This window comes from Saimiri boliviensis, chromosome 17 (genome assembly GCF_048565385.1).
Source record: "Saimiri boliviensis isolate mSaiBol1 chromosome 17, mSaiBol1.pri, whole genome shotgun sequence".
NCBI classification, from domain to species: Eukaryota; Metazoa; Chordata; class Mammalia; order Primates; family Cebidae; genus Saimiri; species Saimiri boliviensis.
In genome coordinates, this window is record NC_133465.1 from 42,816,066 (window position 1) to 42,832,193 (window position 16,128).

Genomic DNA, 16,128 nt, shown 5'->3' on the forward strand with positions numbered 1-16,128 from the left:
TGGTCCTTTTTCACCTCTTTTTAAGAGGTTAATGTTATTGTTGTTGAAGTATTAAATTTATCTTCTCGTCCAAAACGCACCCATTTTCTCTTCTGGGCTCAGGGAGGCTTCATTGGAAATTTCGAAAAAAAATGACTTGTTTTCAGTGTTCCAAGAAGGCAAAGGAAATTTGCTTAACAAACGGATGTTGAGGCGGCCTTTCCGTTTCATTTCAGAACAGGATGCCCTAGAAATACTCGATTACCAACGGGTGTTATTGTCTGTGGGGTCACCTCTAGGGCTGTATCCCCAGCATCACGGGGATGTGAGATTTCCATTCGCCTCAGAGGCGGCGGCATTAGCGACCATTAGAACGTCTCGGCGCCATGGGTAGTATTGCTCGGGTGGTTCTGGTATTAGCAAATTACTAATCAATTTTGCTCTCAAAAGTTGCAGGCTTTTTCTTTTCTTTTCTTTCTTTCTTTTCTTTTCTTTTCTTTCTTTTTTTTTTCCCCCCCAGCGCTCGATCTATAGTGTGGGAAACCAAGTCGTTTCTCCAGGATTGGGCCGTGTGGGTTAAAGGGAGGCGTGGATAGGAGAAGGGGGACAGACGGACTGACTGACACAGTCTAGCTAATCGCGCAGCTAAATGCGATTTGGAAGGCAAGGTCTCCCCGAATTAGTGCATGAATTTCCTATCGATCCGCCCGCGGTTCCATTCATCTCTGACAAGTCCCTCTGCGCACCCGCCCTCTAGCTCTGGACGCCTCCTCTCTCACGCCTACCCCTCCCCATCCGGCTGCAGAGAAAAACCCCAAGCTCTGTGTTCTGGCCCCTGTACGGGTTCCCCTTTGCAGACGCAGCCCCCATCCCGCTAATGACTTAAATCCCCATACAGACGCAGGGTGCAAGGGCTCCCTCCCGCCGTAGGGAGGAGATAGGGGCCTGTAAAAGGTAGAGAATGCTGGGCAGAGGTGAGGCAGAACAGCAAGGGCTGCACTGGGTGCCCCAACTTCTTAAGGGATCTACGGTTTGCGCTCTGCCTAGCGCCCCAGCAGGCCCTCCAGTCGCAACCTGCGCGCGCGCTCTCTCTTAATGTCTCTGATCCCTGAGAGAGCGAGGCAAGGAGGGGGTCGCCCCGCAGGAGCCCTATGTAAATCCTGCTGTTGGGTGGGTGGGTGGGGAGGGGGAAGAGAAGAAGGGGAAATAAACCTCTTTGGCTGGAGTAGGGTCCGGGTGAGCAGATTTCCTTATCCGGGAATCGCAGGCGGGGCGGCCATTGGCTCGGAGGATCACGTGGGCGCCTAACTTTGTTCACTTGACAGTAAGTAGGAGGGCTTTCGGAAACAGGAAAACGAGTCAGGGGTCGGAATAAATTTTAGTATATTTTGTGGGCAATTCCCAGAAATTAATGGCTATGAGTTCTTTTTTGATCAACTCAAACTATGTCGACCCCAAGTTCCCTCCGTGCGAGGAATATTCACAGAACGATTACCTACCCAGCGACCACTCGCCCGGGTACTACGCCGGCGGCCAGAGGCGAGAGAGCAGCTTCCAGCCGGAGGCGGGCTTCGGGAGGCGCGCGGCGTGCACGGTGCAGCGCTACGCGGCCTGCCGGGACCCTGGGCCCCCGCCGCCTCCGCCACCACCCCCGCCGCCCCCGCCACCGCCCGGGCTGTCCCCTCGGGCTCCTGCGCCGCCACCCGCCGGGGCCCTCCTCCCGGAGGCCGGCCAGCGCTGCGAGGCGGTCAGCAGCAGCCCCCCGCCGCCTCCCTGCGCCCAGAACCCCCTGCACCCCAGCCCGTCCCACTCCGCGTGCAAAGAGCCCGTCGTCTATCCCTGGATGCGCAAAGTTCACGTGAGCACGGGTGAGTGCATGGGCACCCCTTCCCCCTCCCACCCCTGGAGCTTTACACCGAAGGGACCTCGGAGGCATGGGGGGGGGTGTGAGCTGGGGAAGCCAATTGTCCCCGCTATAAACTCGCCATTGCCAGAGATTTACGGTCGCCTGTTTTCAGAGCCACATAATTACATCCCCCATAAATTTTTATGGCCTGGTGGGCCCTGCGCCTTTGAAGTAGGTTCCCCATCCTCTTCACCATTCTCACCAGCGACTTTTTCGCCAGGGAGATACAGTCTCACTGAAGTTGGAAGTTGGGGAGGGGTATAGAAGGTGGTGGAGGAGGAGGAGGTAATCTGTATTTAAGCAGAGAGTTGAGTCAGCTCCCAGTATTTATTTTTTCCTTTCTTCTAGTCTGACTCCTTGGCTGGAGAAGTGGGCAAAAGTTTTTAGTAGGGGTAGGCACTGCTTGGAATCTGAGCAGCAGGGGTGGCAACTAAACAGAGGAAAGGTTTAGGGAAATCTCCCCTCCCTCTTCCACATCCTCATTCTCCCATTCTGGGGGCCCCAAGCTGACGCAGAGAGAGGAGCAAGTAAAACCTTGGGGGATTCCTCACACACACACACCCCCACCACCAGCACCAGACACCCAAACAACAAGGACACAGCACAACTCTCCAAAACTTGGAGGTCTCTTTCTCATTCTTGGGTCTTGCATTCTTCCCTTTTCGTTTTTTCCCCCTCCCTCTGAAGGAGCTAGAGGTGGCAGGAGAGGGAGGGAGGGAAACACTGTGTTCGCTGGAAGAAAGGGCTCTTCCTTTCTGGGGCAATAAAACTTTCTCTTTCTCCCTCTTTCTGTGTGTGTCCAGTAAACCCCAATTACGCAGGCGGGGAGCCCAAGCGCTCTCGGACCGCCTATACTCGCCAGCAGGTCTTGGAGCTGGAGAAGGAATTTCACTACAACCGCTACCTGACGCGGCGCCGGAGGGTGGAGATCGCCCACGCGCTCTGCCTCTCTGAGCGCCAGATCAAGATCTGGTTCCAGAACCGGCGCATGAAGTGGAAAAAAGACCACAAGTTGCCCAACACCAAGATCCGCTCGGGTGGCACGGCAAGCTCAGCCGGAGGGCCTCCTGGCCGGCCCAACTGAGGCCCCCCCAACCCCCGTGCTCTAGTGCCCCCCCCCAACGCAGGAGCCACGAACCTCAGGATGGGGGTGGGCAGCGAGCGCGGGGGATAGGGTGGGAGGATGGGAGGGGGCCCCGGGGCCTGGACCCCGGAAAAACCTATCTGCCCTCCCCCCACTTTATATGCGAATAAACGCAGACGAGGGGGAGGGGAAGCTTTATTTATAGAAATGACAATAGAGGGCCATAGGGAGCCCCCCCAGAAGCAAGATTCAAATATCTTGCTTTCTTCCTTAAAACAAAAACAAAAACAAAACAAAACCGAAAGAAAATAAAAAGAAAAGGCAAGAAGGAAGAAAAGAAAAAGACAGAAAGAGGAATAGGAGGAGGCCGCAGCTCCTCGTTTTCAGCTTTGGCGAAGATGGATCCACGTTTCATCTTTAATCACGCCAGGCCCAGGCCCATCTGTCTTGTTTACTCTGCCGAGGAGAGGACGGGCCTCGGTGTCGACCATTACCTCGACACCCGCTAACAAATGAGGCCCAGCTCGGCCGCCTCCGCCTCTGCTGCTGCCGCTGCTGGAAGACAGCCTGGATTTCCTTTCTTTGTCCCCCACTCCGATACCCAGCGAAAGCACCCCTGACTGCCAGATAATGCACTGTTTTGGCCACGGTAACAAACACACACACGCTCCCTCCTCCTCTGTGCCTGTTCACGGAGGGACACAATGACTGCTCACCCACTTCCACCGTGGGGTTGGGGCTGGGGAATAGAGGAAGGGAACAAGGAGGGGATGGGGGTGGCCTTGACAACTCAGGACTGAGCAGGAAAATTGAGTCCAAGGAAAAAAACAGAGACTCGCAGACCCGGGAGGTACTTCCTCTGAAAGGCCAAGCCAAGCCATACCTGGCAGGGTGAGGGCCCAGTTGAGTTCTGGGAGCTGGACCTGACTCTGCCAGTCCAGAGTTGTACAGAAGAGGCCTCTCTCCTAGACTGAAAAGGAATGTGAAACTAGGAAATACAATGTGCCCCTCCCAGTCTGGGAGGAGGATGTTGCAGAGCCCTCTCCCATAGTTTATCATGTTGCATCGTTTATTATTATTATTGATAATATTATTATTACTATTTTTGTGTCATGTTCGTCCTCTCTCCTCTTCTCTTTCTGACATTCCAAAACCAGGCCCCTTCCTACCTCTGGGGCTGCTTGAGTCTAGAACCCTTCGTATGTGTGAATATCTGTGTGCTGTACAGAGTGACAATAGAAATAAATGTTTGGTTTCTTGTGACCAACACAGCGTGTTTTTGTTGAAACATTGGTGTAAAGATATGGACAGATGCCACCCGGTGTATATTTTAAGCACCCTAGTGGGTTCAGCCTCACATTGTATGTGGTTGAAGATTTTTTTTCAAAGAGTCTGATGGGAATTTTTATCTCAGAGGACTCCAAATTGTGGTAGCTAATTTGTTATCCTTTTAGGGTGGGTGTGTTTTGTTTTGGGGCTTTTAATTTTTTCCCTTCAGTCCAAAAATGGATTGAAAGGGCTGGGAGGGCTGATTCCAGTCCCTAATGGGGGAAAATGTTTCATTGTAGGACACAAGAGGCTTAAGTACGGCAAAGCCTTTCATATCGTGATTTATTTGTCATAAGCAAATAAAATGCGGTTAAGCTGTCTCCTTCTAGACAGACGGCTCTTTGGTTATTAAAGTTCCGAGAGAGGATTCCATGAGGCCGGCCTCTTTCCTCACAGCATAAGAAGGTATTGCTTTTCTCTGAGGTGTTTAAGGCTTTAATGAGTCTAATTTTTTGCACAGATGTTTCTGGGTGTTTGCAGGTTTTCAGAGTATTTTTATATTACAAAGGAGCTAGCCGGTGCCATAGCTCAAACTCTGACAAGCAAATAGATAATCAAGAAGACAAATGGCCTCTTTTGTGAAGCCTTGCTCCTGTATTAATTTTCATTTTCTTTCTCATAGAAAGTATCGAAAGTATGACTGGGGACCAAATAGCTTTCTGTCTCTGAGGTCCCAGTCACCCCTAGAATGGAGTGGGGGTAGGGGAAAGGGGTACAGGTGACCCTCAGAAGCTCTGTCAGTCTCGGATTTGCTTTTGTGCAGCACTGCTTAGAAGTTCTAAGGTCTGGGGGCTCCAGCCTCAGGGTCTCTGGCCCATTGGTTGTCCAGGGTGCAGCCACCCCATCTCCAAAAAGCTCGGGGCTCGGGAGAGCATATGCAATTAAAAGTCGTTTTTTCAGTCCCATCTCCTTTCAGAAAATAAAGAGAACCAATCCCACCCGCACGTTTTGTTGTTATTTATTTTGCATTCTTTCAGTTTGCAGCTCTGGTAGTTGGAGGCTGGGTAGGGCAGGGGGAACCGACAGGTCGTTGTCCCCAGCCGAGAAAGGGCTGCTGAACTGTCCATTTCCATGCTGCTGGGAGAGTGGTGAAAAATCGCCGTGGACCTGGAGGATGAGAGGGGAGAGCTTTATTTGGGCTGCCAGGGGATGCCTCGGCCCTGAGTTGAGGGGGAAAATAGTTCTTAAAAAGCAGATGCCCCCTAAGGAATGTCTCTAAAGAGCCAAATCAAAGCTGCTCCTTGGAAGGTATGAATAGAATTTAAAAAAAAAAAAAGAAAAAAAAAGATTTCTATGGAGCTTAAAGTTCACAGCCATTCTGTGTAGACAAGAGCTAAGAAAAATGTGAGAATTATACAGAAAACCATTAATCACTTCTTTTCTTTAAATACGTATCCTCTCTCCTTTGTTATTATTCAACAGCAAATCTCCTCAGACCGGCTGTTGGGGGAAAAAAGTGTTAGCCGTCTCTCCCGGATCTGCGAGGGGGAAAAAATTTGGAACCATAAAGTTGAAAACTTTTTTCTCTCAGTTTGGAAGAAGCCCTTCGTCATGAATGGGATCGGCGGAGTTCGGGCGAGAGGAGGCGAGAGGCGCAAAGGTAACAAAGCCCCGGCCCGGGCTGGCGTTTTTGATCGTTTTATGAGCTCTTTTCACAAGTGAAAGAAGAACTACTCTCTCGCCTCCTCCTTTTTCTTTTTTAACTCTCTTGGCTGGGTTTTTATGGTGGATGCTTCGGCAGGTTCGCTCCCTTTTATGATGACAGATGCTTGGGTCAGAAGGAGAGAGAGGGACTTCGACACCTGGAGAGTGTTTGAACTGGTTGAGACTGAGGTGTCAGGGCCCATGAAAAACCTCAGAGAAGAGGGTTGTTTTGTGAGGCAGTTCGGAGGTACTTTTCTGGTTTTGGAAAATGCATGCAGGCACAGCGAGCCCCAGCATGTGTGCATGGGTGAGTCTAGTGAGGTGCACATGTGGTCAGGGTGTTCCTGTGACTCTGCTTGTCTACACTGGGGACCGGTGTCCCCTATGCCTGTTTACCGGTGAGACGTTGTCACTGCTGCCTCCTGGAAAAATCGAATCCAGCGCTTGGATGGAATGGCCCAGCTTTGGAGCGGGTATAAGTAGATGTGTTTTTTTTTTTTTTTTTTTTTTTTTCTTGTGTCTAGCTTGGGATTCTAGACAAATACGTGCTACTCTCTGGAGCAGGAAACTGCTCAGTTGGCAGGCGAGGTGTCCTGATGCAGAAACACTTCTCTTCTGCTCCGTCCCCACAGCCCTCTTCCTGGAGGAGCGATGTTGGTTTGGTTTGGTTTCCCTTTGCTCTCCTGATTTGGAGTCTCTTGTTCTCTCACCTCTGCTGCCCTGTTTCTTAGGCTGAAGGAGTCACTGGGCTCTGCAGCTGACCTGAATGTGCTGGCCCCTTTTCCCTGAGGCCTCACTCAGGGTTTGGAGGCGGGGGGGTGCTGGCAGGAGAGAGAGTTCATGGAGAGGCCACGTTTTCTAGGCGATTAGCTCAGTTTTAGAACCACAAAATGACCTCGGAAGCCCCTTGACCTCGCTGAGACTGGACATTGTGTTAGTTCTTGCCTCCTGCCTAGGAGGGAGAGTCACACCTCGGCAGGGAGGGGTCCTTGGCCTGTCCTGTGTCCCATCGAATCCATCCTCCTCTAGGCCCCAAGCCCATCTTTGTGATTTTGGAACTTTTGGATTATTTTTCTATTACTGTCCCCTGGGGGAAAGGAACTAAAGGTTTTTAGCCCAAGGGTACAGTCGGGGGAGGGAAGTAGGGCGCTAATCTGTCTCTCTGTACAGAGCCTCTGTCCAGGCTCCAGCCATCCTCCCCCCACCACTCCCAGGTCCAGTTCATCTTTTAACTGTTTCACTTGGAGGGAACTGAGGGAAGAAAGACAAAGGGAGAAGATATGAGATGTTGGAGGGGCTCAATCCACAAGGCTTCAGAGGCCCAGAGAAATAAACTCAAGAGCTGCGAGGAGAGAACGGGGTTCCGCCTTGAACATTGCTTTGGGGGCTGTCATCGCTCTGAGGGCCGACATCCAAATCCACAGCCTCTTAACCCATTTTCTGAAGTTCCTTTGTTGAGGAAGATATTTCTATAATCACCTTTACCTCTTTCCCCTAATTCCTTATCTCCTCAATAACCAAAAGAGCCCTTGGAGTGCCTCACCCACCAGAGGAGCAAGGGCATGGGAAGAGGATCAGCGCAGACTGTTCTAAGCACTTTCCAGGGCCTGCTTGCCCAAGTTAGCCAAAGTTTTCAGAAACTTTTAAGAAATAGGTAGAGGATTGCCTGGTATATAGAGCCTTTCCAAAACTGTATTTTGTTTGCTGTATCTTAAAAATCCACATGAGCAGCCACCCTCTTAGGGAGAGACAGAGACAAAACGAAAGAGAGACCGACACAGGTAGATACTGGCTGGGAGGATGAAATGTTCCCCTTCAGTTGAGACTAGGAGAGACAGAACCTGGCTGGGCTATGTGCGTTGTTGGTTTGCATTTTATTAATTGTCTCTTGAAATTTGGGGACTCTATCTCAGGCAAGAAATAACTGGAGTGGTTGATGTTTTCTTCTTTGTCCCTGGGTGGCATAAGCGGAGGGGCTGGAGGCCTCAGGAAGGAAAGAGGATGAGCAGAAAGCAAGCTAGGCTGCTCCCGGACTAAAAATATTTGGGGCTCAGGGAGATGTACATTCATTACCTGTAAGGGCAGACAGCCAGTTGTGAGCTCTCTATAGGCCCAAATGACAAAGACCTAGTTGCCTGGGACTTTACAAACTGCTCTCTGCAATGTGAGGATGAGGACCCACCGAAGGGAAAAGGAGAGGGACCATAGTCAGGGAAGGCTGGGGTTCACTAAGGAGTTTCAGCCTCACAGGCTAAAACTGCCAGATCTCCCATTTCCCTCACTGCAGACAATTCTAGTGCCACTCCAGTCCTCCCAGTCTTTGACTTCTTTCCCTCTTTTCTTCCCAGTTCCCTCAGCCCTCCCCGTTCTCCCTCCTACTTCCACCGGCCTGTCCTGGCCAGAGCCCTCGGAGGCAGCCCCAGCGCTGGCGGTGGGTCTCCCTGGGAAGTGGCGGCTGGGAAGGGGGTCTGGTTGGAAAACGGAGTTGGGAAGTTTCCCAGCGTGAGTTGAGCGCTGACGGATTTGTGATCAGCCATAAAACTGGCGCGTTCAGATTCGTAAATCAATCTCGCCTTTCTCACAGTCTAAACGTTCGCTTCATCGGCAGCACAGCAGCAGGAAAGTGCTCAGCTCGCGCTCAGGCGCTTGTTTATTTGAACGTGGACATTCCCAGGACCCAAAAGGAGTGTGGTCATTTTAACAGAACCGGCTGGCATGCCTTTGTGTCATTTTGCTGTTCTTTTTCTTGTCCTTAAAAATTATTTCTCCGTTTTAGAGATTGCTGTCTTCCCATGTCCAGCATTTCTCTCTACCCTCTCTCTCTCTGTCTCCTATTTTTAGTTTAGACTTTAGCAGAGTGTTTTTCTTTGGAGGACCATTTTTTAATGGGTTTGTGGCCAGAACCTTTCAGGGAGTTGCCCTCGCTGGAGCCGGGAGCAGGGGCCCACATCAGGACCAGGCTGGATTCAATACCAGTCTGTGTTTTGTATCTGGACAATCAAAGCTGACCACCTCCCCTACAGAGTCTGGGCCCGGCCGGCGCCCCGACCCCATGAGGCCAGAGCAGATTCCAGTGCGTTTGGCTGGGGCAGAGGCCGTGCAGCCGCCACTGTAGCTGGAAGCTCCGAGGCCGACATTATGGTGACTGTTTCTTTCGGGTTTATTAAGACAACTGGGTCCTCAATCTTTTCTCCATTGAGTTGCTTTTGGTTTAGACCCCTCCAAACAAGCCGGTGGAGGTCCCTCAGTCCCCTGCTCCCCTACCCTAAAGCTAATTTTTCCCGGATTCCCTGCCTGCCCCGGAGGCTGTGGTCCCGGCTGCCTCAAGAGCTGCTGAGGACAGATAAGGCTGGGGCTTCTTTAGGAATGTCTTTTCTGCTTCCCTTTGCATCCCCACCCCCACCCCATGCCCCGGCCGAGAACTCGGATTCTAGTTGCATGTAACTGGTCAAGTTTGGCAGGAGTTGTTTTATTTTGTTTATATTTGAGGTGAAGAGGTCTGTGTGTGTCTCTCTCTTTAGGCCTAGGAGAGAGACAGTCCCTAGTATTTAACCCTTTAACAGGCACAGCCACCCCCCATCTTTTTCCCATTGATCAGCCTCCATTGTTTGTTGATTGGAAGCTTGGGGTGCTAACACCTGGGAAATAGGGATCCTGGGGCTGCCAGGCTGACTTCAAAGCTTTTTTCCTTCTTCCCTCCTCTCCTGTTCAAACCTCCAGCTGTCTTCACTGGTGTTTTTGGGAAGTGGGGGGAATGAGACAGGGTGTGACATAGGTGGAGAGAGGCTGATGGTCCAATTCTTTTGTGTAGAAACCTTAGTCCTGGTCTTTGTCTCTAGAATCTATTTTCAAATGGTCAGTTCCATTTGGTTTCCTATAGTAGTGACAACACAACCGGGGAAAATGTCCCCCTTGCGATTATTCTCAACTCTGGAAGCTCCAGAGTAATTTATTCATCTTGTCCCTTTTTTGCCCCTTCAGAGGACACCAGAAAAGATCAAAACGAGAATAAAGCCAGAAGTCCCACTCTTTATCCACTTATACCATGGACTTATGAAGTGTTTCTTTTCAAACTGGCTCCTTCAGAAATTTTGTCCATTATTTAGGAAGAGAGGGAGTGGGTCCCACTCAAATAAATACCCCCGGGAGTGGGGAGAAAATGGAGTTGGGGAGGGAATCTTAATCCTAAAGGATGCAGAGAGAAGAACTGGAAGCTGAGAAATCCAGGGGCTTGGAGAAGGGCTCTGCGCCCACCCCACCCCCACCCCCCAGACGCCCCTGCAGACTATTTCTGCACCTCCACGAACTAAGCAGAAGCAGGAGGAGAAGGGAGAGAGGAGAGGTGGGCTGTGGGTAAGTGTGTGTCCAGGGGGGTTAGGGAGCTGCAGATGTAGTAGGTATGAATGTGAGTGTGGGAGACAGAAGGAGACTTCACTACTGTTCCATTGGTGGGTTGCGGGGGGAACTTATTTTGCAGGAAAATTTCTCCTCCTGAAGGGGAAGGTCATAGTGGTCCTTTGAGCCTGAAATCGAAAGACCCCCTTCCCCCTCCTGGTCACGTGATTCATTAAATAATTAATGCCGAGGTTGCAGAATAGATATGTATTCGTCAGGAAAATCGCAGGCTCGGTCTCCCTGTTTCTGACGTGCAATTCAACTGTCCTTTGAAAAACAAGCCTGTACCCCGAGAAAAAAAAAGAGAGAGGGGGAGAGAGAGGGAGAGAGAGAGAAAAAGAAAGGGAGGCAGCAATAAAACAGCCCCGCAGCCGGAGCCACACCGCGGGCTGGGGTATTGTAAGTAGAAGGGATTTCTCACTACCTACCGCGTCTTATATGTCCATGTAAATTTATTGTTTGTTATTAATGTTATTGTCGTAAAATGTGACAAATAGCCATCTTCATTTCCTGCCATTTTTCTTCACATGGTGTTCTATGTGTTTATACCCATTGAGGCATTGCATAGAGATTTTAGGAATATTCTTCTTCTCTCTCTCTCCCTCTCTCTCTTACCCTCTCTCTCTCCTCCAACCTTTTCTTGATTTATAGCAATATGGGTGTCAGCTTCTCGACCGGCATGCCAGCCATTGTGTGTGTGTGTGTGTGCGCGTGTGTGCGAGCGCGCACGCGTGTGTGTGCGCACGTCTGCGTGTGTTTGTGAGCGAGTTGTGTTGTTTATGGCCATGTCTTCGATAAATCATTTCTCACTGAAAATGATGTGGAAGCTGGGCTGTTTCTGCGGCCGGCTGGGAGAGAGTCGCACTCGGAGGTACTTCCTCCCTCTCTGCTCTGCTCCCAGGAGTTGGTTATTTCAGACGATTTACAGTAATATATCAGCAGTTAATACGAAAGCTCTATAGCTGGAGGTCTTAAATTACAGCATCTGTGATTATCAATTAAAGCAAGATTTGTATAAATTTGGTAAACCAGAAATGCCTCGTTGGCATATAAACCCAGTCAAAGACCACTGCCTAATATAAAAATTATATTTGTGAGCCTAATAGAGCCAACATTCCTGCAGCAGCAGACAGGGCTTCATTTTTTAGCAGTTCCCCTCCAGGAGTTTGGCTTCTCCAACTCCAGCCCTGGGTGAACAAACCCAACTCTGAAGGCAGAAGGAGCCTTAGAGTAAAAAAGGTAGAAGTGGAGGAAGAAATTACTCGAGTTGAAGGCAAAGATTTTTGTAACCAATGGAGACCAAATCAAAGTTCTGTGCAACTGGAAAGGGATGTGAGGGGTTCTGTTACATTATTAAAGCTTAATTTATAGGACTGATGTGTCTGGGGGGTGATTGAAGGTGGAAAAGGAGTTACCCAAATTGGGGGAGACAATGGAGGCAAGCAGAGGGTGAAGGGCAGGGAGAGAAGCTGAAAGTTTTGGCTCCCCACCCTCCTAGCTAACAAAACAAGGAAATGAATTCACACCCCAGGAGCCTTCCTTCGACCTCCTGAAACAAAGAAAAGTTTCCTCAACAGTGAGGGACTCTGTCTTTGGGGCTAAAGTGGGGAGAAGTTCTCCTAAGCTTTTCTAGAAAAGAAATGTTCTAGAAAGCAGGTGGTCTTAGAAAGTTAGAAAATGTCAGAGGACATCAGGTGTGTTCCTTTACCTAAGTCCTCATCCAAAAGGGAGCAAACGGGGTACAGATTGGAGAGGGAGGGGAAGAGCTGGTAACTTTCCCCTACAGTTTCATGCGGCGGTTCCTTCCCACTAGGGAAGAGGCTGCTAGTCAAGAGCAAAGCTAGAGGTGGCGTCGGGGGATGTTTCTGCACTGTGCCCCAAAGTTGTGATGAATGAGGTACAGAGGGCCAGAGCCTTCACCAATTCCAGTCGGGGCTGCTGGCCGGCCGCTCATTCCCTGACTGGAGCCAGGCCAACTGACTTTATAGCCACGATTATCTGTGATATTTAACTCGGCCTGCTAGTGTAAACCTTTAAACAGGGAAGTTAGAGCAATGCCGCGCCCAGGTGTTAATTATTCATGGCATCCGCTACCTGGAGTGGCAGCTTAGGCCCCAGTCCTTGCAGCATCCAGGAACTCGCTCCCACACTCTGCTCCAAGTGGACACCGAGTCTCATCTAAGTTAACAAGGAACTGATTCTCAGTGGGTGGTGGGTGAAGTCTCCCAATTCGGGAGTCTCGGTTGAAAAGGGTTTGGGGAAAAAGAGAAGGAGAAGGCCAAGACCCAAGGCTGGGATAGGTATGAGCACTGTCTGACCTAGATAAAAGGAACTGGGGAAAGTCTGGATTCAGGGGCAGCTCTGACAGCACTGGACATTGTGAGGAGGTGGGAAGGGCTGACAGAGGCAGCAAAGAGACCTGGGGCATAGGGGTTCTAAACCTTTCAGTCCCATTCCCCACCCACTCTTTGAGTGTTGGAGAATCCCACAGACACTCAATGTGGAAGGTAAGCATTTCTACTTCTCCCTCATCTAGAAAGTGTGGGGTGGTGTAACTGTGAAGAGGGTGAGTTCTCCCCCAGACTGGTGCTCCAGAATTAGGCCAAAGTCTTGGAGTCTTTGAGAGAGCAGGAAAGGATCACCTCTTCCATGGGGAGGAGGAGGCACATGAAAGAGACGGAAGAGGATAGAATCATTTGTATTAGCTTCTGAATTCAGCATGCTTTGCAAGATGGGAAAGAGAAGGATCTGCTCTTTGGGCCAGCCAGTAACTAGCATGGAGAGCCAGTCCCACAAGCCCCTATCCCCCTAAGTTTGCAACTCTTCCTCCCCAACCCTTTTCCATCTCTCCTGCTACTTTTGCCTGTGACGGTCTGACCAACTCCTCCACCCCCACTCCAACCACCACCAGCTTTTCCTCTTTATTCTTTCAGCCCCCTTCAGGTCTTTGTCTCCTCTGGCCCAGAGGAGGGGAGGTGACACTGATACCCCCTCCCCCTCCCTTTCCCCAACGTGCACAGACTCTTCCCCAGGAGACAAAGCAAGGGGACCATCCCTTGCCACCATTATCTGGTAAATCCCCTATGTGATGCCTGATGCCTTCCATCCAGGCATTTTAGACCTACCCCAAATCAGCAAGTTTGAAAGGACTTTGTTGTTGTTTGTATATACATTTGGTTCATTTAGCTATGAAGCACCCTGTCTTACCAGTCCTGCACCCTCCACTGATTTGCTTTTGTGTTGTTCAGGAGTTGAGGTAGAATGCATTTGGGGGTAGAGCTCTAGAAAAGCTGCTGACTCTGTCTTCTCCCCTAACTCTCTGCTGGTATCCTCTCTGTATAATTTCAGTGTTTATCTCTGTGCCTTAAAGAAACCAGGCTGCTAACGCTTTAGTGACCAGAGGAATTGGATAGAAAGATGAAGAGTGAGAGGAAGAAGAGGGGGACTCAGAGAGAGAACAAGGGGCAGGATCCCTTTCTGGGGTGGGGAGTCAAGGCTGAGCCCAAGGAGGGGATGACTGGGAGAGTGGAAACAAAGGCCAGTCCGAGGGGAAGGGAGGCTGTCCTGGAGGAAGGAGCCCCACAACTCACAAAGAGAGGCACACACAGAGTTAAGTGAGAAGAAGGGAAGTGGGAAGGAAACCACCCCCTTTCCCCCCTTCTCTCTAGAAGAGAATTTCTCTGGACAGAGGGTGGTTCCTCCACAGAGGAAAGGGAAGGAGAGATGCAGCCTAATGAGTGACCCCAGAAGTGATTTCTGGAGACACTCCTAAATCCTTTGCAAGGCTCAATTCAAATTCACCGAAGACCCTGAGAGGGGCAGCATGTGAAAAAGACAAAGGGGCTGTGAGAAAAGAACCGAGACAACAGAGATGATCAGAAAAGACAGAAAAAGAGCCTAAACCCCTTGAGGAGCAGGCACAGAGGGAAACTCCTCCAGGCTCCCTGCTCCCTAGTAGCCTTCTTTACAGGAAGCTGCCCAAAGCCCAGGCCATCTCAGAAGCAACTCCCTCTAGAGTAGGCCCGTGGGGGTGCTAAATCAGGTGTGAGACATCTGTGGCAGAGGCTGAAGTGCCAGGGAATGGCCAAGATGTCCAGGGCACGTCAGCATCCACCACCACCACCAGCATCAGTAATTTAACCATTGGGACTTCCCAAACAGAATGGCATCATGGGGATGGGAGGAATTAGGTCCAGTCTTTCACACCTGGAACCCTGGAATCCTTTCTTGGCTTTTCTTCCCCCTTGTGAGTTTGGCCTCTTCTTTCTCTGGGGACCTGGGGAAGTTGTTGATCCTGCCGCATAAGAACTTTCACCTACAATCCACATCTCCTTCCTCAAACTCCCAGCCTTAACAAGCGGATGCTTCCCCTACTAATCTCCTTCCTCCCCATCTTACAGGAAAGAACAAGAAAAGGAAAAAGGGAAAGAAAGCTCCGACCAGCCTAGGCAGCTTTAGAAAACTTGAGGGAAAAGGGGAGTTGCAAACCTTTCTGGCCCCTCCGATCCTTTTCATTGCCCCCTCGCCATTGCTCTGCTGCCTCCATTGCCCCCCTCCCTGTCCCAGCGCTCCCGTCCTGCCCAGAACTCTCCTTTCCCCTCCCTTCTCCGCTGGGTCGGACATATGGAACCCATTTCGCTGGTGACATTGAAGAGCCGCCGGTGTGCCCGCCTTCCGCCATGGCGCCCCCAGCGCTCCCCGCGCCTCGCCGTGCCCCTGTCAGTCGCTGCTCCTCTCGCCTGGCAACTTGGCCTGTTCTCAAAGCCCGAGCCCAGTTCGGTGCCAGACGAGCCCGGGCTTCCCACAGCTTTGCGCGGCCCGGGCGTAGTGGGAGCTTCTCAGGAAAGGGGTGCTGGCCACGCCGCAGTGCCAGATCCGCGCGCTCCTGGGGCCCCGGACGCCGCCGAACAAAGCCAGGGGCGGGGGCGGGGGCGGGGGCGGGGTGGGGGTGAGCGCATCCGGGCCTCTCCCCCAGGGGCCTGCTGGGGGTTGAGTGACCAGGATGCGGCCGGCAGCAGCGGAGCCCCAGCCAGGGCCGAGGGTCCGGGGCCTGGCAGTCGGCCCCCGTGCGCACTCCGCGACCGGTCGCCTGCAGCTGCCCGCGCCCTAGCGGAAGATCGCACAGGTAAGTGTGGGGTTCGGAGGCAGGGCACTTGGGACCTGGCGGAGGTGTAGAGGTGGGTGGCTGAGACCCTCGCCCCCAGGCCTCTCTCCCAGGACAGGCCGGGATCCGAATGGAAAACAAAGATGAGAGCAACTTTGAGAGGCAGGGTGGGGCCTTCGAGTGGGTAGAGGGACCTGAGGTGGAGGACGAGTGTGGAGGAATGTGGAGCTGTTTGGGTGGGCATGCAGACAGGATCAGGCTAGGGGATGGGAGAGCTCTCTGCTCAGGAAGGGTGTTGAGGCTCTGGAGGGTTTTCCAGGGTAGTTGGGAGCTGTGAGTATTGAGGGAAATGTGAGGGGCATCTGCTAGGGGCAGTGGGATTAAGGGGTGTTGGCTGGGTCAGCTTCCACAACCCAGCTGCCACCATGGCCCAGCCCTTTAGCACCTAGCGGGTTATTTGACGCCAAAACTACAAGGGATTGCACTGAGGCTGAGTGTTAAGCCCAGAAGGTAGGAAAGGGGGTGATTTATGGCTTCAGAGAAGTTGTGTTTACTCCTGCCTGCTCTGGAAACCAAAAACCAAACAGAGCAGAGGCCAGAGAAGCTCCTGTCCTTGGAGCGGGAGGCGATACCAGCCGGATGCACTGGGATTTATTTTCCCAGATGAGGGAGGATAGTGGGAATTTT

General features: G+C 51.5%; 2 protein-coding genes across 7 annotated transcripts in view; both read left to right on the forward strand.

Moving 5' to 3' along the window:
- Positions 1-16,128, forward strand: part of HOXB3 (homeobox B3) — a 42,080-nt gene that overhangs the window by 11,406 nt on the left and 14,546 nt on the right. For 2 of the 6 annotated variants that reach the window (XM_039475721.2, XM_039475723.2), the window contains exon 2: positions 5,721-5,898. The gene's annotated coding sequence lies outside the window, so the exon portion shown is untranslated. Of the gene's footprint in view, positions 1-1,763; positions 1,848-4,336; positions 5,899-15,288; positions 15,463-16,128 lie in introns of those variants that run through there. The other 4 variants (XM_074388641.1, XM_039475722.2, XM_074388642.1 and 1 more) reach the window with 4 other exon arrangements.
- Positions 1,171-3,211, forward strand: HOXB4 (homeobox B4). Its single transcript, XM_039475725.2, has 2 exons — positions 1,171-1,847; positions 2,689-3,211. Exons 1-2 carry the CDS (start codon positions 1,391-1,393, stop codon positions 2,967-2,969), a joined length of 738 nt encoding a protein of 245 aa, XP_039331659.1. The 5' UTR covers positions 1,171-1,390; the 3' UTR covers positions 2,970-3,211.

Coding starts and splice junctions, on each gene's coding strand:
- HOXB4 (XM_039475725.2), top strand. CDS start 1,391: ATGGCTATGAGTTCTTTTTTGATCAACTCAAACTATGTCGACCCCAAG. Junction 1,848..2,688: donor CAAAGTTCACGTGAGCACGG/GTGAGTGCATGG, acceptor GTGTGTGTCCAG/TAAACCCCAATTACGCAGGC.